This window comes from Odocoileus virginianus, chromosome 1 (genome assembly GCF_023699985.2).
Source record: "Odocoileus virginianus isolate 20LAN1187 ecotype Illinois chromosome 1, Ovbor_1.2, whole genome shotgun sequence".
NCBI lineage: Eukaryota > Metazoa > Chordata > Mammalia > Artiodactyla > Cervidae > Odocoileus > Odocoileus virginianus.
In genome coordinates, this window is record NC_069674.1 from 5,359,352 (window position 1) to 5,384,598 (window position 25,247).

The following is a 25,247-nucleotide window of genomic DNA, read 5'->3' on the forward strand; positions in this document are numbered from 1 at the left end:
CATTGAGTCGGTGATGCCATCCAACCATCTCTTCCTCTGTCGTCCCCTTCTCCTCCCACCTTCCATCTTTCCCAGCATCAGGGTCTTTTCAAATGAGTCAACTCTTCGCATCAGGTGGCCAAAGTATTGGAGGAAATCAGTCCTTCCAATGAACATTCAGGACTTTAGGATGGACTGGTTGGATCTCCTTGTGGTCCAAGGGACTCTCAAGAGTCTTCTCCAGCACCACAGTACAAAAGCATCAATTCTTCAGTGCTCAGCTTTCTTTATAGTCCAACTCTCATCCATTCATGACCACTGGAAAAACCATAGCCTTGTCTATATGGACCTTTGTTGGTAAAGCAATGTCTCTGCTTTTTAATATGCTGTCTAGGTTGGTCATAACTTTCCTTCCAAGGAGTAAGCATCTTTTAAATTTATGGCTGCAGTCACCATCTGCAGTGATTTTTGAGCCCCCCAAAATAAAGTCAGCCACTGTTTCCACTGTTTCTCCATCTATTTGCCATGAAGTGATGGGACTGGATGCTATGATCTTTGTTTTCTGAATGTTGAGCTTTAAGTCAACTTCTTCACTCTCCTCTTTCATTTTCATCAAGAGGCTCTTTAGTTCTTCTTTACTTTCTGCCATTAAGGGTGGTGTCATCTGACTTCTTTTAAAAGTGTTAAATGTGTTCTAAGTTTCAGCTCAACTTTTAGTGTTTATTCCATTTTTAGAAAAATTAATTGACAGGGAATCTTTGTAGCCAACAAATCTGGGTACACGAACCTTCCTGTTCCTACATCTTTCATAGGAATGCCTGCAGGCGGGGGCCTGGGGGCGGGGAGACGTAGGATAGCAGCATCTGGTTTACAAGGATGAGGAAGGACATTGGGAGATGAGCCCAGCTTGTCTAAGAAGGCGTGCTCGAGGACCACGGTGACAGAGGGCGCCCTGGCCAAAAAATTGTTTTGTGCCCAAGGTGATTTGTGTTGGTTTCAATTAAATCAGGAAGATGGGGGCCTATTTAGCCCTAGCCTGGCCTTCCATCACCACCTGAGCAGCCCAGACCATCTGTTCGGCAGTGCCTTTGAGACAGTTTGAGGTCACTGGCTTCCAGAACTGGAGCATTTTTGCCTGAGTCTAGCCAAGCTCAGCCTGTCAGCCCCTTGACTGTGGATGAGCCAAGTCTACCTGGCGTCAATGGAAGATCTAGTTTCTGGAGCCTTCCAGAGCCTTCCAGAGCCTTGGCAGCACATCCAAGACGTATTAGTTGCCCAAGTGGTGTCCTACTCTTTGCAACCCCAGGGACTGTAGCCCACCAGGGTCCTCTGTCAGTGGGGATTCTCCAGGCAAGAATGCTGGAGTTGGTTGCCATTTCCTCCTCCAGTCCAGGGACCAAAGAGGGAGCCTGACCAAACGCCAGGACCCTCCAGGGCCTCTGTTCACTTGCTGCTTCTTAGCTCTCCGCCTCAACCTTGCTCCTTGCATGACGTACTTCTGTTACGGCTTCCATCCAAAGCAGCCACTTCCTTCTGGACACTGTTATGGTGGCCACTGTCCACACGGCATGAGGTGCTGCAACGACCCTCGGTCTGCTTATTCCTTGTCTCCATGACCCTCCCGGCCAGGACTGAGGTCCACGAGACTGGGGAGTCTCATCTCCTACTTGTCTTGTGTCCCAGAAACCCAGCCTGAGGCTGACATGTGTTTGAGGGTCCCCTGGGTACTCGTTGTGAGGAGCGGGGAGGGCCTCGGAGAGATGGAGCTAGAGCTGTGGTGGACGGTGGAGACCCCTTGCAGACGGGGATCTTTTGCGAGTGCATCCTGTGTGTTTAACTGCAGAGTCAGAGAGGAACACGGGGGGCTTCCTCAGTGCCACGCTGCTCCCGTGAAGGTGAGCACGCTGTCCTCCCGGACAGCGGCCCCGCTGCGTCTCAGATCTGAGTAGCTTCCTCCTCTGTCGGCAGTGATCTGGATGAAACATTCAGGTGGAGACTTGCTGTGTTCAGAATCGTGTGGACTCCCCTGGAGCCCTGGGCTCGGGATGCAGGCGGGAGGAGCCTGCAGGAGCCTGGGTGGGAGGTCTCTGTGGCCGGCAGGGGTGGAGGTGGGCTTCGCAAAGACCCCGTGAGCCCGAGAGGCCCGTGTCGACTGTGACAGGTAAACACCTAAGCCTGTGTTGCCTGTTTACCCCCCAGTCCATCCGCGCTCCTTTCGTGTGCCTCGTCCTTTCTGGCTGCCAGCAGGAATGGCAGATCCTTTCCCGTTTAGCCTGCCCTCTGCACCTTGCACACCTGCACTTGTCTGGACTGAAGTTAGGGGAGAGGCCACTGCGGGGCCGTGTGAACAAACCCGGTGTTCCAGCAGGTGGGGCTGAGCTCCTTCTTGGCAGGTGCAGGGGGTCAAAGTCCAGAGCACCCCAGTCCTAGGCCTGGGCCTCTGGGCACCCAGCCACGTGGCCTCGGGCAAGTCCCTGCCCCGTGTGGGCATGCGATTTGGAGCTTGCATGGGGTGTGTATGTTAGTCTCTCAGTCGTGTCCGACTCTTTGTGACCCCATGAACTGTGTCCTGCCAGGCTCCTCTGTTCATGGAATTCTCCAGGCAAGAATACTCGAGTGGGTTGCCATTCCCTTCTCCCGGGGATCTTCCCAACCCAGGAATTGAACCTGGATCTCCTGCTTTGCAGGCAGATTCTTTACCAACTGAGCCCACACCAGGGAAGCCCGGAGCTTGCACATGTTACTCGTTACTTGATGGTGGTGACCCTGTGATCCAGCAGGTGACGTGCTCCAGACACAAGCGCTGTAACACGTGTGTGTGTGTGTGTGGTCAGTACCCTGCTCAACGTGCACGGCTCGGGGGAGCTTATGACCCAGAAGCACGTCCCCCTGTGGGGCTCCGGGGGTGAGTCTAAAGACCTTCGAGAGTCCAGGACGAGGCTGTGAAAGATGGAGAGACTGTTACCCTTTGGGGTTGGGGTTGGTTTGTTTCTGGTTCCTCTCCATTAAGATCAGGGCATGAGATCCCGCTGATTCCAAACGTCTTTGCACTTCAGGAGTTCTGGAACTGCTGGTTCTACCTAGATGGAGGTATCAAGGGAGTGGCTGAGTGGCTAAGGGCACTGAGCCAATTTGGCTGCTTAGGAAACACCTGGGGACTTTGATAACTATCAGTGGTCTCTGGTACTGGAGGTGGATAGGGCCATGTGTTCCCCCACCACCCCCATCCTGGCAGCCTCAGTGCCGGGTGATATGTTACAATGAGAGGAAATCTTTGATCCAAGTTTGCTAAACCCTTACGGATGGTTAGGAACTACCTACTGCAGCTTAGAGGCAGTCCTGCTGCCCTTCAGTAGATTCACTCTGAGCAGAACTCAGAGGTGTTCTTGGGGCACCTAGGCCGACGTAACAGCAGAGTTCAAGCATCCAAGGCACAGTATGTGGGCATTTTGGCCTCGAGGGCTGTGGTGTGTGTGTGTGTGTTTGTGGCGGGGGCGGGGGGCTGGCTGGATTCTCTGACTGCTTTTCTCCAGGCTGCTGCAGCCCGTCCCGGCCTCCTGAGCCAGCCCTTGCCTTGACACCACTCATTTCGCCAGTGAGAAGGAGCTTTAACCCTCCTTGAGCTGATTAATATGTCCTCTGCCATAGATGTCAGTAAAGATGTTCCAGGTCCCAAGTGGCCCTCTTCTGCATGTCGATTCCTCATTGGGGTATTTTATTGTACTTTTTTTGAAGTAGAGTTTATTTACAGTGTTTCAGGTGTGCAACGGAGTTGCTGTTTGGTTGCCAAGTTGTTTACAACCCCTTGCGACCCCATGGACTCTAATCCACCAGATCCTCCTGTCCTTGGGATTTCCCAGGCAAGAGTGCTGCACTGGGTTGCCATTTCTTTCTCCAACAAAGTAATTCAGATATAGGTAAATATAGATAGATATATGTATTCTTTTTCAGATTCTTTCCATTATAGGTTATTACAAGATAACTAAGTATATCATAGTTCCCTGTGCTATACAGTAGGTCCTTCTTGTTAATCTATTTTATATAAGGTAGGTCTTTCTTGTTTATCTATTTTATATATAGCAGCTTTTATCTCTTCATCCCAAATTCTCAATTTATTCCTCTTTCTTTGGTAACTATTAAGGTTGTGTTCTGTGTCTGTGGGTCTATTTCTGTTTTGTAAATAAGTTTATTTGTACCATTTTTTAAGGATTCCACCTATAGATGATATTGATTTGTCTTTCTCTGTCTGACTTACTTTACTCAGTAGGATAATCTCTAGGTCCATTCCATGTAGCTGCAAATGGCATTATTTCATTCTTTTTATGGATGAGTAATTCCATTGCATATATATATACCGAATCTTCTTTATCCATTCATCTGGTGATGGACGTTTAAGTTGTTTCCTTGTCTTGGCTATTGTAAATAGTGCTGCTATGAGCATTGGGGTGCATGTACATTTTCAAATTAGAGCTTTCATCTTTTCTAGACACATGCCCAGAAGTGGGATCGCTGGTTCATATGGTAGCTCTGGTTTTTTGAGAAACCTCCTTACTGTTCTCCATGGTGGCTGCACCAATTGACATTCCCACCAACAGTGTGGGGGCTTTCCCGGTGGCTGTCGGGAAGATCCCCTGGAGAAGGGCATGGCGACGCACTCCAGTATTCCTGCCTGGAGAATCCCATGGACAGAGGAGCTGGTGGGCTAAAGTCCCTGGGGTTGCAAAGAGTCAGACACGACTGAGTGACTTAGCACACATACAACAGTGTGGAAGAGTTCCCTTTTCTCCACGCCTTCTCCGGCATTTATCATTTGTAGACATTTTGATGATGGCCAGTCTGATTGGTGTGAGGTGGTACCTCATTGTAGTTTTGACTTGCTTTTCTCAAATGACTAGCGATGTTGAGCATCTTCTCATGTACCTCTTGGCCATCTGTATGTCTTTTTTAGAGAAATATCTCTTTAGGTCTTCTGCCCATTTTTTGATTGGTCAACTGGGAAGCCACAAAACTCCCCTAATGTATTGCATAGTGAGTAGATGCAGGAGCACTGGCCACAAGCTGTGTGTAGAAATGGGGTTCCAAAGTCAGATGTCACAGCACTCACATCCCTGCTTGATCTAGAACATCTCAGATGTCATTGCCGGTGGATGGCCAAGCCAGTGCCATTCCAACACCATGCCATACCAGTGGATAGCCAAGCCAACACCAAGCCATCACCATGCCATGCCAGTGGATGACCAAGCCAACACCAAGCCATCACCATGCCATGCCAGTGGATGGCCAAGCCAATGCCAATCCAACACCATGCCCTGCCAGTGGATGGCCAAGCCAGTCCCAAGCTAATACCATGCCATGCCAGTGGATGACCAAGCCAATGCCAAGCCAACACCATGCCATGCCAGTGGATGACCAAGCCAATGCCAAGCCAACACCATGCCATGCCAGTGGATGACCAAGCCAATGCCAAGCCAACACCATGCCATGCCAGTGGATGACCAAGCCAATGCCAAGCCAACACCATGCCATGCCAGTGGATAGCCAAACCAATGCCAAGCCAACACCATGCCCTGCCAGTGGATGACCAAGCCAGTGCCAAGCCAACCCCATGCCTTGTCCCCTCTTCTGGCCCCCCCGCTTCCGAGTGAAATACAATTGTGGTTAGTGCAGCCAGGAGCCAGGCCCTTGGCCGAGGTTGGACCTTTGCTCCTTCTTAAGCGTTCTGATTGACGGGCTGATTTTTGGTTGTGCTGGGCCTCTCTTGCTGCACAGGCTGCGGCAGTGGGGGCTGCCCTTCACGCGGTGCACGGGCTTCTCCTTGCAGTGGCGTGTCCTGTTGGCGGAGTACAGGCTCTAGGCTCGTGGCTTCAGTAGCTGTGGTGCACGGCCTTGGTTGCTCCGCGGCATGTGGGATCTTCCTGGAGCAGAGATCGAACCCATGTCCCCTGCACTGGCCGAGGGCGTGACACACAGGCCCAGCGCTGGGCAGATCTGGGCTCGGGGCTGTGGGTCCCTTTGCTGTTAGGGCAGGCGCTGCCCTCCTGCAGTGGCGCCCGGTCACAGGACTGAGTTTGCACGCAGCGTCTTGAGTTTCAGACTCACGGCCCAGGATGGAGTGGGGCGCGGCAAAGGGCCTGTGTTAGATTACAGAACGCTCAGACTCTAACCCTGGGCTGTCTCGTTGGGGCTGGGTGGGGGCGCGCTGACGTGTGTGTGACGTGTGTCTCCAGCCTTCTGTGTCTCTTACAGGGTGAGGCGATGCTGTGCCTTGTCTGCTATTCTCCGGCCGCATCCCTTACGTCGCTTGCTTCTTGGACGTTGCCACGGTGGTTTCCTCACAGCACCATGTGACCCTGTCCAAGCAGCCGCACTCACATGGCATCTGGGCCTCCTCTTTGCTGCAGACGCGCCTTGTGCCGAAAGCTTTTTTTGCAGTTCAGATTTTCTTTGGGATGGACTCCTCAAAGGGGAATTCCCGACTTTAAGAGTACAAGCTAATTCTGCTTATTTTTAATTGCACATGTCATAGACCTATGTCACAGAAATGCCAGAAGATTCAAATGACCAAAAGTAAACAGATCAAAATGGGGTGGAATGTGAACCTGTCAGGACTGGAGGGAAATACGCCAGTCACTGAGTCCCAGTGTTGTCACTGGTTTGTCTGTAACCTTGGCGTCTCAGCCTCCCTGAACTGCATTGTCCTTATTCGTACAATAGGTAGTGTTTTACCCAGTTACCTCTTATGCACGTTGAGATAGCTAGCTCTTGAGAAATCAGTTCCAGGAGACAGGCCAGGTCGTAACTTATAGATGCTGGCGAAGCCTGTGGGGGATGGTGAGGTCCCCTGAGGCCCCTGGGTGACAGGTCAGCCCAGCCCACGAGGTCAGAAGGTCGGATGGCTGGTGGGCCTGGCCCAGCACCCTGGAGACCCTGGGTTTGTCTGGTAGGTCATAGGGAACTTGTGTTTGGGGAGGTTTGCTTACTTTTGGTTTTGGTTTGTCCTTTTGGATCTGGTGAGGGTGCTGAGAGTAAAGTTTGGAAAGAAGTGTTTAGGGAGATTGATTTGGGGGCAGAGAATCGTGGGGTGGGGGAATGGGAGACAGGAAGGAATATTCCGGAGACCGGCCATGGGGCTGACTAGAGTCTTCCTGGGTCTTCCGGCCTTGCCAACATGGTCCCCTGAGGCTCCTCCTTCCAGAATGCTGACCTCCACCCTCTCAGGAGAGTAGGTGGGAAACCTCAGAGCCTGAAGAAGTGTGAAGGGTCAGTGGAGATTTTTGGAAGCGAGAATAAACACAGGTGAAGACATTGGCCATGTCTGTTTCAGCACCTTGGCAGCCAGAGCAGAGTGGCCTGTGCCTCTCCATCTCTTAATGAATATTCCAGGTTCCTGAGACTCGGGCTGGCTGATGATCAGAACTGCAGAGAGTCACCCGCGCCCCGTAAGTTATTTGCAGGCGCTTGCCTCCAAACGTAGCAAACCTTTGGACATTTTTGGATGGGGTAGCCCATTTCCCTGCCATCGCCAGCTATTCCAAGCAAAGCTAATTAGGCGTTTTTGCCTCAAGCTTGTTTGTATGCTTTGGAATAAAGCACACAGAAAATAAAACAAGCCCAGCTCACCCAGCGAGGCTAGTTCCAGAGCCAGCTGGAGAAAATATTGTGATTGGCTGGGTCTCCAGGGGACCCCTCGTCCCCGTGCCCGGGGAGGGGTGGCCGCGGGGCTGGCTCCAAAGCCACCGAAATGGCACCAGCTTTTTGCTAAACCGCGAGTTTACGCTGCCCTCTGGTTCCAGAAAAAAAAAAAAATCCCTCCCACCCCAAGCTGATGCTTATTTTTGTCCAAATGCTTGCTCACCCGTTGCCCCACCAGCAGCCCTGGGAGATGCGGGGAGCAGGCGTGTTCCTCAGAGGAACGGGGCCTGGGCTGCGGTCGCGGAGTGTCCATGCTCAGGTCTGAGATGGCCTGGACGTCCTTCGGGGGACACCAGTGTGACTGCCACCAGGCAGAAGGCTGGTATACTTGTGATCCCTGGAAACAGGAGGGCCCCCCCCACCCCCCCGGCACATGGGGGAAGCATGGGCGGGTGAGGAGGCAGCAGGAGCCGGGGAGAATGTGGGCAGGAACCTCCCCAGTGGTTTCTGTGGGAAGGAGCAGGCGGGGCAGGTGAGCAAGCAAAGGGTTGGTGAGTTTGAATCATTTCAGCTCCGGGTGGGGGGGTGCCTCTGGGTGCAGGGGCCGCCCCCTCGTTGTCTGGTACCTGTTGGAGGAGAGCCGCGGAAGAGGTGAGGGGTGTGGGCTTGGCGTCTCACTGGTTTTGACATGAAAAGGGGGAGTGTTTTGCTGACTCTAGGAACTGACGGAGCCCTGAGAGGGCCCTTCCCTCCAGGGTCAGCCAGGCCCCGGACGTCAGAGCATCAGAATGACAGGGAAGCAAGTAGACTCGGTTGATACCTGGCAGGGACCACGTGGCCTGCAGGATGTGGCTTTGCAGCTGGTCTATCAGGGCTGGGGCTCTGGGGTTTCCAATGGGAATTCCACTTGCAGGGCCTTTCGGAAGGGCCTCAGCTCTAGGTAGGGGAAGGGACATTTGGTTCGGCCTGGAGGTGTTTCATCGACTAAGAGGCTTCCCAGGAACAGAGGGAGGATTCAGCATCCGTCTACTTGCCAGAGAGAAATAAAACCGGCATTGTCCGTATCCCGAGGGCACGACCCCCCAGGGGCCCAGGTTCCTGGAGCCATGGTGCAGTTCCCCCCACCCACCACCCCGAAGGGAGACAAGAACCCTGCAGGGGCTGCACTGGGAGCGGACCTGGAGCTCAGGGCCACCGACTGCAGCATCCATCGGCAGTCTCCCCCACCTCCCTCTGTCCGCTGCCTGTCTTTTTAAAAGACCTGGCTGAGTCTTCCCTCCCTCTCCCTGGACCAGGGTAGTGAGGAGTCGCCTCCCTGCATGCTCCCCCCACCCCACCCCGACGCCGCGGTGGTCATGACAGTTTGCTGCAGTCCCGTCAATGGGGGGACCTGCCCCGCGCCGCCTGTGTCGTGAGCCGCAGCGCGGGCTCCAGCCATCACGCCCGCCGCCCGCGTGGCTCCGGGGACTGGGGACACACCCAGCCCGCTCCGTCCCCATCTGTTGCAGACGTGCGCCTGGCGGAACCCTAGAAATCGCCTGCGCTGAGGGGGTTGGGGAGCCCCCTTCTCTGCCTGTCTCTCTCGGGGAACCTTGGGAGCCAGCGAGGAAACACGATTTTTTTTTTTTTCTCCCGAGCTGGGGGCGCTGTGTCTCCCCCATCGCTTGTCAGCCGGCACATCTCCCCGCGGCTGGCGATGAGCACCCGGGAAGGGGAGATCTCCTGGACCGCTCGGAGCTGAGTAAGCAGACCTCCGGAGGAGCTGGCTGTCTGAGTGCGTGCTGGTCATTGCGGTGCCTGGGTGTGCGGCTTTTGCTCTCTCCTGATGCTTTGTCTGCTCTGTATGCAAGACGGATGCCGAATTCTCGCTTTGTTCCTGGGGAGCCTCTTATTCAATTAAACACCTCCAGGCCGAACCAAATGTTTCCTCCCCTACCTGGAGCTGTGTGTTCCCTCCTTACATAACTTTTTCTTGGAGGTTTAGAGAATAACTCGTGAAGGTGGCGTGTGTGTGTGTGTGTGTGTGTGTGTGTGTGTGTGTGTGTTTGTATTGCGGGGGGAGCGGGGGAGGCGAATTCATCTGTGTTCCTCCTCTGAGTTTGGTTCCTCCTCCCCACCCACCTGAGTGTGGGGTCTCCCCTCCCCCCTCACTCCCCTCCCATCCACCTTAAATCTCCCTGGCTGAAATCTCAGCAGGGTCTGACTTCCCTCCCTGCCCTGAGTCACCGTTTATTGAATCTGTCCCAAAGGGAAAAAGGGTCAGGGATGCTCGGGGACTCTGGGGCACCTGCCCCGTGGTCCCCTGGAAGGCTCTTGACCACATAACTCGGTCGGTCGGTCTCTGGCTAGTGGAAGGTGAGCTGTGAAAACTGTACTTGTTGCTTTTAACTTCTGGGAAAGACATTAAAAAAACAGAAAATAGGAGGTGAGGGGGGTGACCAGGAAGGGGGGAGGAAGAGAGGAGGGACAATGTCTTCACCCTGGTCTGAGCTAAGACTGGTCTGTTCTCTTCGCGAAGGAGGAGGGGGGAGGCTGAGAACCCGATGCCTGGACTGTGGAGCCACAAGTGGAGCTCCGGGCTGGAAGGGGCTGGTCCGGAGACACGGCCAGCTGGCCGGGGTGCACTGCTCCGAGGTCGCCACTGCTGTTTTTGTTTGGGGGTCCCCCTTCCCTAAGGCAGAGGCTTCACGAGTTATGTGTGGACAGAACTTGAACTTAGGGTCAGTGATGGCTGGTGACTGGAGAGATGGGTGGGGTGGGGTGGGGGGCGAAACAGAAAGAAGCTTGAGCCCCTGCTTCTGTGTTTACAGCTGAATGGGGAGGAAAGTAGGCATAGGAGGTGACTGGCAACTCTGGGGCTTTGGGGAGTCAAGCCCCAGGTCTCTGCCGATTCGGTGATGAGAGGGCTGAGGGGCGGTCTGCACAGTTGGGAGAGTGACTTGGCAGGTGCCCCCTGTGCCCGGGGGTGGGCCCAGGGGGTGCAGACAGAAGGGTTCGGCCAGGAGGCTCCTGTCCAGGGGCAGGGGAGACCCCGAAGCATAAGCGGAGAGGACGCTCAGGTGCTGGTAGGTGTGACCAGGTGACAGGCCTGCAGGAGCGGAGGGGAGGGAAGGCGGGTCGTGCAGGACGCCTGCTGGGAACGGGGGAGCCGGGAGAAAATGGGAGAGAGGGAGGCAGTGAGCTTGAACCAGCCTCCGTGGGCTCCGTCCAGCCCCCTTCACCAGTCCAGGGGGAGGCATCGACCCTCAGGACCCCGGCGCCCCCTCCCCCACCATCTCCAACTGCTTCCTCAGTTTATCTGCAAACTGCCAAGGGCTCCATCAGTCTAAGGGGTGGGGGGGGGGGTACTCTGTTTTTTTTTTTTTACCCAATACTAGGCCTATGAGACAAGTTATTCAGCTCCTTTTTATAGAAGAGGAAAGGAAAGGTTAAAAGATTAAATTCATGCAGGGAAGATAATTGAAAATCTAGGATGTTTAAGGTTCTTAATCTTCTCTCATCTGAAGTCACAAGGGTGGAACTGGCATCTCTTTATTGAGGAGCTGGTGGGGGGGTGGGGAGAGGGAGGGTGTCTGGGAGACGGAGGCTGGGTTGGGGGGACCTCATCATAGGCTGTGGGGTCCTCCTTAAGGCTGGTCCCCTGTCTGATATTAAAATAAACTTTAGTGAGATAACCTCTTGAATCCTACATGCCAGGCACTGGCCATTCCGAGATGAGTAAGGCATGTGGTTGTGATGTTATCAGTTCATGGTGCTGGACAGCCAGGGACCCTGGAATGGAGGTGCGAACTTGGGGTTCTCACTTCAGCTCAGCTGTTTTAGTTTTCTGGAGTAAATGCACTTTTTAAAATTGAGATATAATGGGCATACAACATTATATTTGTTTTAGGCGCACAGCACAATGATTCAGTTATTTGTCTGTGATGTGAAGTGATCATCACAGTAAGTCTAGTTAACATCCATCACCATTCATACTTACAAGAAGTTGTTTTTCTTGTGATGAGAAATGTCAAGATCTACTCTTAGCAACTTTCAAATATGCAGTGCAGTATTACTCACATATAGGCTCCCTTGTTAACTGTTGGAATCCTTCTTGGATTTTTCCAGTCCCTCACTGCTCTCCTAACAACAGGCCTTCTTCTTCCTTTAATAGTCTTCCAGTCTGTCCTCCGACCAGACACGCATCTCCTCCTGGGAAGCCCCTGAACCTGCCCTCGTACTGTGCCCATGGGCTAGTATAGGTTGATGCCTGTACTTTTGTTTTTTGCCTTATTTTGTGTTAAGTTGTATTCATATAGTTCTCCTAGGTTGACTTAATTGATAGCACCCATTGGTCAGCTAGAGATTTTATTAGAAGGATTGTCTTCATCAGTCAGTTCAGTTCAGTTGCTCAGTCGTGTCCGACTCTTTGCGACCCCATGGACTGCAGCATGCCAGGCCTCCCTGTCCATCACCAACTCCCGGAGTTTACTCAAACTCATGCCCACTGAGTCGGTGATGCCATCCAACCATCCCATCTTCTGTCATTCCTTTCTCCTCCTGCCTTCAATCTTTCCCAGCATCAGGGTCTTTTCAAGTGAGTTAGCTCTTCACAGCAGGTGGCCAAAGTATTGGAGCTTCAGCTTCAGTCCTTCCAATGAATATTCAGGACCAATTTCCATTAGGATGGACTGGTTGTCTTCATATCACCTCTTAAACTGCTAATAGCTGTTTACATTTTGGGAAATATTTGTTGACTATGTATTAGGCGCCGGGCACTGTGTTTGACATTTTCATGGATGTTCACGATATTAAATCTCATGACAGTCTTGGCCTCATTTTACCCATGAGGAAACTGGAGCTCTGTGAACTTGAATCATTTACTGAGGTTGCACGGCTAGTACATGGTGAACCAGGGTCAAACTCAGGCCCTCTGACTCCAGAGTTGCCCCCTCCTCCTTCTGGTGCTGTGTGGGCCCTGTCTCCCACTATGGGGCCCCATCTCGGCTCCCATCATGGGCAGTGACTTGAGCAAGAAACTGAGGCAGGACCTACAGGCCAAGGACTTGCTGGAGAAGCCAGCTGCCCCTCCTCCTTCCGCCCCATGTCCACCTGGACCAGACTTCTTTCCCATGAGCAACTTAAGGTCCCGGAGTCCTCCAGGCAAGGATACTGGAGTGGGTTGCCATTTCCTTCTCAAGGGGATCTTCCTCGCCCAGGGATCGGACCCACATCTCTTATGTCTCCTGCATTGGCAGGCAGGTTCTTTACCACCATCTGGGAAGCCCAGGCAGGTAATAAATGCTCAATAAACAGCAGGCCCCTCCCTCTAGGCGGCGGTCAGTTGTGGGTGTCCCCGCTGAGCCCGGAAGAACATCTCCACGACAGGCCTAGAAGTGACCTGGTTTTCCGAGTTCTCTGGGTCTTTTCGATCGGATTTTTCATCAGGAAGTTGAGGCTGGAGGGCTCTGGGTTCTGTTGTGTTCACGCAGTTCCCCCGTGATTCCTGTCCGGCCCCTTCTCCATCTGTCCTTGGTGACACGGGTGCCCAATCCCTCCCCCTTCCCGCCTGTCCCATGTGGACAGTTGACGCCCTCGGGTGGGTCATCTGGGTGTCTGCCCGGCTCCCCTGAGGGTCACGGTGGCCTGCTTTTCCTTGAAACTTAATTCCTTCCTTGAGTTCCTTTGGCATCTTTCATCCTAAGATACAGCCCAGTGGGAGGTGGGGGGAAGGTCAGAGAAAAGAAAACCCGGACCTGGCTTTCTGCTCTGATTTTACTCCGCGGGCGAGGTGTGTGCTGGCATTTCACTGTCTCGTCTGCTTCTCAGGGCGTCTGCCATCTGCCTGTGCTCGTGGCTCCAGCTCCTTAGAGCCTTGCTGGGCGGGTCCCAGGAAATAGGAGAACAGAGACCCGGGCAGGCGGCCCCACAGCACCCCGCGTCTGCAGGCAGCCCCTGGAGGGTTAGGGGTCCAGGCCACCCAGGGCCAGGGAATCGGGGGTTAGCGCTGGCCTCCAGCCAGCTCCTCCTCCTCTTCTGGGTCCAGGGCTCCCACGACAGGGTCTCACCGGCTTGAGAACCAGACACGGAATGGGGGCAACTCAGCAGACTCGTACCCCGCACAGCAGGCGTCCTGGACAGGCAGCTGCGTTGACTCAGTCATGTTCAGAGTCACGTTTTCACGACTGGAAGTATACTTGGAGCTGATGCTTATGGGCATTTGGGGTGTTCTGAGATGCCCACCGTGGAAGGAGGAATAGGGTGGGCTGTGCTGGGGAAAAGGTCATAAAGAAACAAACAGAATGTTCTCCTGACTTAGGGTGTGGGTGTGCCTGTGTGTGTGCGCATGCTAAGTCACTTCAGTCATCTGACTCTTTGCAACCCCGTGGCCTGTAGCCCACCAGGCTGTTCTGTCCATGGTATTCTCCAGGCAAGAATACTGGAGTAGGTTGCCATGCCCTTCTCCAGGGGATCTTCCTGACCCAGGGATCGAACCTGTGTCTCCTGCAACTCCTGCCTTGCAGGCTGGTTCTTTACCTCTGAGCCCCCGGGGAAGCCCGGGGACAGTGCATGACCCTCCAAATAACTGGAACCAACAAACAGACTCTTCCACAAACCGTATTGGGTGTGAGACCCCCTCAGGAGGGGAAAAGGAGGGCAGAACATAAGGGGCGATGCAGCAAGGCCAAAAGGCTCCCTTCCACATAGAAGCGGGTCTGGCCCTGGGACCAGGGTCGGGTCTCTGCGGCTTGGGCTGTTTGAAGTGGAGGCTCCTTTGCTTTACAGAAACCGTGGGCCTCTGCCAGGTAAATCCTGCCCACCTGTTCTTCTCAAAGATGGGAGACGTGGGAAGGCATTTCTAGAAATACTTTCACCAGTAAGGATCAGAAGGGTGATTCCTCTTTATTCAAAAATCAACTATTGATTCTTTACATACCGTTGCTAGTACCAAACCCTTTCCTGGCTCCGTGGTACAGAATCCATCTGCCAGTGCAGGAGCTGTAGGTTTGATCCCTGGTTGGGAAGGGTCCCCTGGAGAAGGAAATGGCAACCCACTCCAGTATTCTTGCCTATAGAATCCCATGGACAGAGGAGCCTGGCTCGTTACAGTCCATGGGGTCACAAAGAATCAGACACGACTTAGTGGCTAAACTACAATACCAACAGCATCAAACCCTTCCCTACCCAGCTTTGGCAGCAAACATGCAATTCTCCAAGGTGAGTTTCTGGATAATGGAAACTCCTTCCCAAATAAAGCACTTGACCAGCCAGGTGAGCCCTCCTGTGTCAGAGTCAGGGCTGAGCTAGAGAAGGGGGGTCTGGAGGTGCCCTTGGAGGGGTGTCTGCATTTTACCAGCGAGTGAGACAGATGTGCTTTGATGGCTGGGAAGACGAACATGGGAGGGAAACTTCCAGAACCTGATGCTGGCGAGAGACCTCCAATGGGGGGTGGGGGTCAGGTAGGGGGGAAGGATGAGGGATGGGGGTGGACAGGGCAGCCACGGATCCTGAACAGGGCTGGGCTGATGGCCGGGAGTGCCCGGGGCTTCCTGATGCAGCAGAGACTTGAGGCTGGGTACAGGCGGGAAGGGGCCGGATGGGGCTGGGGGTTCATCCGTTTTGAGTGGGCTTTCTGCTCGAATTCCCTGAGCCTCTTGGCCCCTGGTGGGGCTTGGCCCTTCCCGCAGGCCCTGGCCGGGCGTCTCCCCAGCACACCACCGGCTTGGCTTGGAGCTCACTGCAGACATCTGTCACCACCCACTCTCTCTGAGTCATCCACACTTATCTGCTTAAAGCACAGAGCCTTGAAATGCGCTTTCCAGGGGGGCCTTCCAGCACAGATCCAGCGAAGAAGGAGGGTCCTGGGGAGGGGTGGAGGGACGTGGGTTAGGGGTCCTGAAAGCCCCTTTCTGCTTTCCTTCCGTGGGGTAGTGTCCAGTCGCCCCCCCTGGCCCCTCATGGTCTCACTAGTGGCCACCTGGCAGCCCTCCCCGAAAGACTTGCTCCCCTTCCAGGCTGGCTGCCTGCACAGGGGGCGCTGGGCCTGCCTGGGGGGCTGTCAGCCCGACTCCCACCCCCGGGAGAGGCTCTGGGGGAGGCTTCGGGGGGCTGGGAGGGGAAGGGGGCAACAGCGGCTCTCATTCTGCAGTCCTCCTCACCTTGGCCGTCTTCACTTCCAGACCCCCAGATTTCAGCCAGAGCCCCAAGTGTCTCTCCAAGTGTGCCCCGCTCCTGCATGGGGTCTCTTGGGGGCTGGCCCCGCCTGCTGAGTGGAGGTTACCCGCAGAGTCGTCTGCGCCCTGAGGACCAGCTTTGCAGGAGAGGAATCTGGGTGCATGAGTTGGAATCAACGTCTCTCCCTCCTGCTCGTTTATCTAAAAAGAAGATTCTAGATATTGCCCGAAGTCCAGCCTGGCGGCAAGTCTAGCGGTTCCCTGGCCCTCCCCTCAACTCCCACCCCCATCAGTCTCTAATTTCACTCAGGGAGAAAGATAAGGAAATCACTATCAAAGTGCCAGAACACAAACAAACAAACAAAAGCAAAAAGGCAGAGTATTTTTTCACTGATTCTAAATGCCTGCGGGTTAAGCCAGGGTCCTGTCTGAGCTGCTGGCCATGCCTCCACTGGATCCTAACTGTCAAAAAAACTGGCGTCTGGTGACACGTCTTGAATGGTGACACCAACCTGACGTGGCCCAGGCTGACCCCAGAGGTCCTTCCTGACTTATCTGGGGTCCAGTGAGTGGAGATGTCAGGTGGAGATGAGCTGTCTGTGGGCGTCGCTCTTCACGGGTTTAAATAGCCACGTGTTCTTGGTGTTCGGTGATCCCTACACTTCGTACTTGGCGGGCGGGGAAGGTGTGGTTTATGGAGTGGGGAGTGGGGAGCCGTGGCCTCAGTCCCAGAGAGCCGCCGAGCACCCCTTCCCCACTCCAGGCCTCCCCAGCTAACCTCACTCAGGCACTTTTCCTGTCTCTCTGTCTCCATCCCGTTCAGATTTCTCTCTTTTATCTCCTAGGCCTTCAGGGTTTTCTGCTGATTTGTTGCTGCTGTTTGGCTGAGTTGTGTCTGACTCCATGGACTGCAGCACGCCAGGCTCCTTTATCCTCCACTGTCTCCTGGAGTTTGCTCCAATTCATGCCCATTGAGTCAATGATGTTATCCAACCATCTCATCACCTGTCATCCCCTTCCTCTCTCCCTCTCAATCTTTCCCCGCATCAGGGTCTTTTCCTAGTCAGCTCTTCCCATCAGGTGGCCAAAGTGTTGGCGCTTCATTATCAGTCCTTCTGATGAATATTCAGGGTTGATTTCCTTTAGGATTGACTGGTTTGATCTCCTTGCACTTCAAGGGACTCTCAAGAGTCTTCTCCAACACCACAATTCGAATGCATCAATTCCTTATGCTCAGCCTTCTTTATGATCCAGCTCTCACATCCATAGGTGACTACTGGAAAAACCTAGAGATTAGCTAATCTTCTGAGATTACCAACTCAGAGAAGGGAGTAGTTTAGTGAGTTATCTCTCCTGGTTATTTGAATGCAGCCTGGACCCAGATAAGGGTCAGTTTTCTCTAATTTCACTGTTTTGAGATCCATAGTTAGGATCCAGCTGAGGCACGGCCAGCAGCTCAGACAGGACCCTGGCTCAGCAGAGTCCCCAGGCATTTAGAATTAGTGAAAGATACTCTGGCTTTTTGTTTTTGTTTGTTTTCTGGCACTTTCACAATGATCTCCTTATCTTTCTCTCTGAGTGACATTAGAGAAAACTGATCTTTGAAGCACCTGTTTCGCTTTGGGACATCTCGTGCTTGGGGATTTACCCTTTGGGAGAAATGGACTCTTGGTGTCCGAGGGCGCTTTCCTTCCATCTCTGTTTGTGGCTGCTGTGTGTTTGAGCGGGTCCTGGAAGGTGGAACGCTGGTCTTTCAGGTCCCAGGTAAGGGAAGAAGGGACAGCTGCACCCTCTCTGATCTGCGTAGCAAGGTGCTTTGGCATCAGGAGGGCCACTGGATCCGGAGACTTTCTGCTAGAAAATCATGTAACGGGTCCATAACACAGAGCACAGTGCTTCCTGGAAATTCTACTCCCGCTGCCTGGAAAAGCGTATTCCGTCTTCCAGGCTTGGCAACGCGGACATCTTCCCTGGGTCCTGGTGATTGCTTGTCTTGCTTTTTCTCCCCTATGGTATAGGGATGGCTGGTGGTTCGCCGGTCACTTTTTGGCCAGCTTTCATGACCTGTGGTTTAAATACAGTGAAATCCGCCCACTTTAAGTATATAAGTGGGTTGAGGGTCAGTATGCAGTCACGCGACTACCAGAGCGATTGTGGGACAGGACACTCCCATCACCCCCTGAAGCACCCCCAAAGGCCCTTCAGGTCCCTCTGCAGCCTGCCCCTCCCCACCCAGACTGAGGGTGGCTCTGTGTCTTCCCCGTGAATGCCTTACCTGTGTTTCCAGCGCCACCCCCGACACACAGGGGCTTCTTAATGGACGTCTAAATGGATAAACACACCAGTGACTCTAACAGATACTTGATACCCTCCCCTGAGACTCCTTCTGGTTCCTCCCCTTCGCCCTCAGTTCTGAAAGACGGTCTAGCAGGCTTTCGTTAATAAATAATTTCTGCATTTAGTCATTCCTGATCTCAGCCTTCTGATCAGCATTAGATAATCAGTGTTCCCAGAGCTGATGAAATTCCAGCTAAAGGCAGAGACACGCTGTTCTCATGGCTTGGGCTGTCAGGGGCAAATGTGTGATTCCCTTCCCATTCTTCAGAAGACTGGACGCATTGCAGGAGCATCCGTGGCTGCTTTTTGTCACCTCCCATCCTAGACCGGAAGTCACCGACCTATCTCACCCCCCCACCTTCCTTGGTTTGGGGGTTTTTTGTTCATAAAGAGGAAGCTAGCACTTGAGCGATTTAGAGACATACCCAGAGAGCATCCCCAAAGACTGCTTCAGTTTACAGGGACTTTCAATTTCCCTAATTCATCACCAAGGGGTCAGAGCCCCTTCATCGTGCCTTCCTGAACTCTCCTTTCTCCTGTAAGTTCGGGATGGATCTTGCCATTGTAAGGGTGCTGTTGAATCTGTCCCTTTCCCGTAACCAAAGCTGTGAGGAAGAGGATTCCATGGCCTACCCAGTGGATTCAGTGTTGAAAACATTTTGCCCCTAAATATGATAACATTTACCCATAAAATCAGTCATTCATTTTAGAGTAATAGCTAACAGTTTCCAAGTGATTGTCATGCATCATTATAATCTCTTTATTGCTGTTTTGTTGTTTAGTTACTCAGTTATGTCTGATTCTTTTGTGACCCCATGGACTGTACCCCACCAGGCTCCTCTGTCCATGGGATTTTCCAGGCAAGGATACTGGAGTAGGTTGCCGCCTCTCCTCCTGGGGATCTTCCCAACCCAGGGATCGACCCCATGTCTCCTGCATTGGCAGGTGGATTCTTTACCACTGCACCACCTGGGAAGCCACATAATCCTTTTCTATGTTAGTACAAATGTACTGTGTTTACCTCTTTATGAGTCTGAGTAAGCTCTGGGGGTTGGTGATGGACGGGGAAGCCTGGCGTGCTGCAGTCCATGAGGTCGCAGAGAGTCACACACGACTGAGCGACTGAACTGAACTGATTTATATGCTCACTCATCATTGCACAGGAACCCCTGTGACTCCCATTTTAGAGATTAGAAAACTGAGAAATTAGCTGTCGCAAGATTATATAGTTTTCTGGTTATCTGTTGCTATTTCATAAACCGCCCTGATTCTTAAGGCTGTGGTCTGGGATCGCCCGGGTCTTGGGGCCGCCTCATCAGCCCAGCAGTTCTCCTTTGGGGTTCCTCAAATATTTTCAATGCAGTGGCCCTTGGGGCAGAGTTCTCAAGGTTTTTTCACTGCCCCATCTGGTGCCTGGGCCGGTTTCACATCCCTTTCTCCACGCTGCCTCTCCACGTGGCTCGCTCGAACTTCCCCAGAGCATGGTGGTCTCGGCGCAGTGGGACTTATAACACAGCAGCTGGTTTCCCTCAGGGAAGAGTCCAGAGGATCCAGGGATAAACTTCTTATCACCTAACTCAGAAGCCTAACTGACCCAAGTTGTTCTTCTGTGCTTTCATGTTGCACCAAAAATTGTGTGTGCTTAATCGGTCAGTCGTGTCCGACCGACTCTTGGACTCCATAGACCATAACCTGCCAAGCTTCTCTGTCCATGGGATTCTCCAGCCGAGAATACTGGAGTGGGTAGCCTATCCCTTCTACAGCAGATCTTCCCAACCTAGGAATCAAACCAGGGTCTCCTGCATTGCAGGCGGATTATTTACCAACAGAGCTATCAGGGAAGCCCAAAATAGATGCAAATAGAATAGGTGCAAATGTAGGTTACTCAGATGCAACTTTTCACTGATCCAGCGAAAGTTCACCGATCTGACAGCCTTGCCTGTTGGTGATGAGGCTGTGGGGCAAACAGATGCTGGCCTACACCCCAGTTAGGAGAATGGAATGGTCCAGACCTAAGGAGGCCTATGACGGTTTCTGTCAGGAATCAGGGATGCAGTACCCTTTGAGCAGCGGTCACATGAACCTAGAACCATGAAGAACGTACAGTTTTCATTGCAGCAGCCTGTGATATTGACAGGGCCTGGTGAAACTAGAGTGTCCCATGCAGATGGACACACCACAGATACCAGAAAACCCTGCATGCTGACATTGAAAGATCCCTAGACAGATAATGTGATGGACAAGGTGTGGAGCAGAATATATAATATACCAGGGAGCCCCTTGTATTAGAAGGGGGGACTATACTTGGTATTTACACTTGCATGAAGACAGCAGCTGAAAGTGGTCCCTTTGGATGCACGCTGTGGATGGAGACAAGGGTGGAAGAGCCCAGCTTTTCAAGCCTGTGTCACTTTGTTCTGACTTTTGAATCACTGTGAGTTTTTTTTTATCCATACACAAAGAATCAGTCGGATGACATAGCTGTTGCCCTCAGAGTGTTTATAGCCTTGACAGAAAGTTTGTAACAACAGATGGACAGTGCTTGAGTGGGTTGATTTTATTTTCCTATTTTTTAAACTTTTTATCTTGGAGTATAGTTGATAGTATATAACTTGGGATATAGTTGCAACCATGTTTCAATAGTTTCAGGTGTACAACCAAGTGATTCAGTTGTCCAGATACATGTGTCTTTTCTTTTTCAAATTTATTTTCCCAGTTAGGTTGTTACATAATTATTGAGCCGAGTTCCCTGTACCTGTCCTTGTTGATTATCCATTTTAAATATAGCAATGTGTGCATGTCAGTTGAGTGGATTGATTTTATAACCTTTTTAAAAAAAATAATTTTGTTTATTTGCTTACGGCTGTGCTGGGCCTTCTCTGCTGCCTGTGGGCTTTCTCTAACTCTGGTGCGTGGGGACTACTGTCTAGTTGCAGGCTTCTCATTGTGGTGGCTTCTCTAGTTGCAGAGACAGGCTCCGTGGCATGCGGGCTTCAGTAGTTGCAGTTCCCGGGCTCTAGAGTGTAGACTCAGTAGTTGAGGCCCATGGGCTTAGCTGCTCTGTGGCACGTGGGATCTTCTGGACCAGAGATCGAACATGTGTCTCTTGCATTGATTGGCAGGCAGATTCTTGACCCCTGAGCCACCAGGGAAGCCTGAGTGGGTGGGTTTTAAATGCAGCGGGCTGAGAGGTCATTTACAGTGGACTGGACCGCCAAGGCCTTGTGAATCTGTCAGACCCACGTTCTTTCTAAAGGAGGAAGAGGCGATGAGTGGGTGAGAGAAGGGCAGGTCAGCCCCAGCCAGACAGCCTGGTGCTGGCCAGCACCTCTCAAACCCCAGGGTGGAGGAGGCAAGCCAACCCGCTGGCCCTGACGGTGGCTCCCTGAACTCCAGCGTGAGAACCGCTGGCTTACAATTGTATTCCCATCGAAGTATTTTTAATTGCAAATTGTCACCCTCCTCCTGTCGTTCCTACAGGAGCAGCTGGGAACCTGCAGTCTAGCTGAGGGTCTGCCCGGGGCTCTGCCAAGAGGCCCGTGGTCATCGGTCCACACTGGGACAGGAGCTGGAGCGGTCACTTCATGCCTCGTCCACGGCTCTGAGTCCTTCCTGAAGGCCGGGGGCCAGCAGCCTGGCACATGCCCAGACTCGGGGGCCCTGAGCCCAAGGGGATCTCAGGCAGAAAAGATAAATGAGGCGAGGGAAACCTGGAGAAGGAACTGCGAGCTGAGGTCAGGAAGCAGGAGGGCGGGAGGGAGGCGTGCAGACCCACATCCCCTCTCTCAGGCCAAGCCGGCCGTGGGGTGCTGGCTTCCTGACTGCTACTTTTTAAAGATGATTTGTATATAATAACCTTGAACTTGTGGGGGTCGTGGGCCCGGTTGGAGGTGAGGGAGGGAGAGAGGAGTCCCAGGCCCGGTGCAGGCTGCAGAGTAACCAGGAGGAAGCGGATGGAAGTCTGGGCGGTGGCCTCGGTGCCCTGGACACCAGGTGATGAAAATGACACCTCCCTCCCCAGGCCGGAGGGGCCACAGAAGGTTTCAGCCAGCAGGGTCCCTGCTCGGGGCTGCTCCTTTGCCGGGGCCAGGCACGCAGCAGAGAGGACTAGCACACATGCTCTTCTGACTGTGTCCTTTGAACCACGAAAGCGGGGCTGCATGGAAACCAAGAGGGGACCACGTGGAGCCTCTGAAAGCCCCCCGCAGCTCTGGGTACCCCCACCCCAACCTGTGGCACTTCCCACTCTTCGTGGACCTGCCTAGGGATGAACCAGTCAGTTTACAACAGATCTCTGAGAAGCATCAGCTCCCCACGTCATCCTGGAAGGCCAGAGTCCACTCACTTTGGGCCCAAAGACCTGGGACGTGAAGACCTGTGTTTTGCAAGCAGGGGGAGGTGTCCACAAGAACTTATAGGTACAAAAGGCAGAGATACGTCCAGAGGCTTCCAGAACCAAGTGATCAAGAGTGAAAATGGAAGAGCTGGTGATGCCCGGAGACACGCAATCCCAAGGGGTCCTCTGGCTTGAGGAACCTGACCCAGAATCTTCCGTGCCTCTCTTAGTGAGAAATAAAGATCCCAGGCCCCCGACCCCCTGGGTGGCCTGGGGGGACACATCGCAACACACGAGGACACACTGGGACCAGGTCTTCCTAAGAGATCATGGCTTTTAACCTAGTTCCTAAGATGTGGGAAGCAGGCTGTTTTTTCCCCTCCCTTGAAAAAGCAAAGCTGCAGACAACCCCTGTGTTTTGTACCTGACTCCCTGCCGCGGCGGCAGCTGATCTAGAAGTTTCTGCTTCCCTGGTGACTTTGGCCCCACACCCAGCATTTTTCTTCCCTCTCCTCCTTACATAACAAGCCCCCCTCTCTTGAACAGAATGGGTTTGTTGGCAGCAGAAACAGAAACCCCAGCAAATCCCTTGTTTGGCTCTGTTAGCGCCGTGGTCTGTATCCTTGAGTCCCCGACCGGGAACCACTGGTTACTCAGTGCCCACGGGGTCTCCAGCCCAGCCCTGGGATCTGTGCCCCCCACTCACTCCCTGCTCCAGACATCCTGAGGCTGCCACCAGCTTCCATCTGGAGCCTGCTGGCCAGAGCCCTCTCTCCAGGGTCTCCATGGCCGGCTTGGCCTGAGAGAGGGGATGTGGGTCTGCACGCCTCCCTCCCGCCCTCCTGCTTCCTGACCTCAGCTCGCAGTTCCTTCTCCAGGTTTCCCTCGCCTCGTTTATCTTTTCTGCCTGAGATCCCCTCGGGCTCAGGGCCCCCGAGTCTGGGCATGTGCCAGGCAGCTGGCCCCCGGCCTTCAGGAAGGACTCAGAGCCATGGACACAGGATGAAGTGACCACTCCAGCTCCCATCCCAGTGTGGACTGATGACCACAGGCCTCTTGGCAGAGCCCCGGGCAGACCCTCAGCTAGACTGCAGGTTCCCAGCTGCTCCTGTAGGAACGACAGGAGGTGGGTGATCAAGGCCCAGAGCGGGTTGGCAGGCAGAACCGAAGACATCTCTGCCTGTTTGCTGCTGTTAATTTTTTTTTAATTAATAGACTTTTGGGTGGCAGTTCTAAAGTTACAGAACAATTGAGTGAAAAGTTTAGAGAGCTCCGTGTACCCCCTTGCCCTCCGTGCCAGCATCCCCTGTTGTTAATATTAGTGGTGCATTTGTTACGATTGATGAGCCTTTATTAATACACTATTATTAACTGAACTGGAGAAGGGAATGGTAACCCACTCCAGTAATCTCGCCTGGAAAATCCCATGGACAGAGGGTCCTGGAGGGATACAGTCCATGGGTCGCAAAGAGTCGGACACGACTGAGCACATTAGCTGAAAGTCACAGTTCACATTGGGCTCGCTCTTGGTTTTATACATTTTATGAGTTTTGATGAATTTATAGTGACACGGGTTTCCCTGGGGGCTCAGCTGGTAAAGAATCTGCCTGCAGTGCGGGAGACCTGGGTTCGATCCCTGGGTTGGAAAGATCCCCTGGAGAAGGGAAAGGCTACCCACTCCAGTATCCTTGCCTGGAGAATTCCATGGACTACAGTCCACGGGGTCGCAAAGAGTCGGACACGACTGAGCCACTTTCACTTTCAGGGTTCAGGCCCAAAACACGTCCTATCTTGGAGGAGGAAACTGAGGCCAGTGGAGGGAAGTGCCTTTTCAATCAGCGCAGCTGGCTGGAACTGAAATCTATATCCGGGCCTTCCTCAGAGAGGGTGTGGGCTCGGTTCAGCTGCTTTTTTTTTTTTTTTTTTTTTAGCAACAGGAGCTCAATTAGTAAAAAGGACCAAAAAATACATTTACAAAAGAGCTAGCCACTTGGCCATTTTGAGTGTCATTACTAACCTGCCCTGTGTCGGGGCTTCCCTAGTGTCCAGCAGCTCAGCCTCCGAGCTCCCCGCGTAGGGGGCCCAGACTCAATCCCTGGTGAAGGAACTAGATCCCACAGGCTGCCGCTAGGAGCCTATATGCCGCAACTGCAGACCCCACATGCTGCAGTGAAGATCAAAAATCCCGAGTACCAAAGCTAAGAGCCGGTGCAGCCAAATAAATAAATAAGCAAACCCCCTACCTAAGGTAGAGTCCTCAAACACTCCAGGGCCACTGGGTTCTGTGTGCCCCCAACACCCACTGTTCCACCTGAGAATGCTGGTTTCCCATGTGGGGTGGCAGGACGTGTGCCTGGCGCGTGCTCGATGGGGCCCTGGCAGGCCCTGCCCCAGAAGGAAGGGGAAATGGGCAGACACCCTCTGCGGGACCCACTGGTGTCCACATACCTGCCGCACTAGGCTCTGATGCCAGCGCCTGGAACCCTTCTCTGCAGGGCGCCCGCCAGCCTTCCGTCGGCAGGAGGACACCGAGGTTTTTGTGGTTCCCGAAAGTTCCAGGAACAGCTGCTCACCCTGATGGCTGTGGCCACAAGTGAGAAGGGATCCCAGAAAGTGATAAAGCCACACGAAGCCAACAGTGACAAAGAAAAACCTGGAACGAGAGCTTTGTTGCTGGATGCCAAGTTGCCAAGAGAGCTTAAGTTAGAGGAGGAAAGTGGAAAGTGAAAGTGTCCGTCGTTCAGGCCTGTCTGAGTCTCTGTGACCCCGCCAGACGTCTCTGTCCATGGGATTCCCCGTGGACAAGGCAA

The 25,247-nt window shown here is 53.3% G+C and overlaps 1 protein-coding gene across 4 annotated transcripts in view; it reads left to right on the forward strand.

Annotated features, from left to right (window-relative positions):
• The window catches only part of PRKAG2 (protein kinase AMP-activated non-catalytic subunit gamma 2), a 295,801-nt gene that overhangs the window by 46,743 nt on the left and 223,811 nt on the right, over positions 1-25,247 (forward strand). Inside the window, exon 1 of one of the 4 annotated variants that reach the window (XM_070452556.1) lies at positions 8,006-8,143. The exons of 2 other annotated variants lie outside the window; for them this stretch is intronic. In XM_070452556.1, coding sequence (XP_070308657.1) covers positions 8,045-8,143 — 99 coding nt within the window. In that variant the 5' untranslated portion in view covers positions 8,006-8,044. Of the gene's footprint in view, positions 1-8,005; positions 8,144-8,988; positions 9,353-25,247 lie in introns of those variants that run through there. One more of the 4 variants, XM_070452617.1, reaches the window with a different exon arrangement.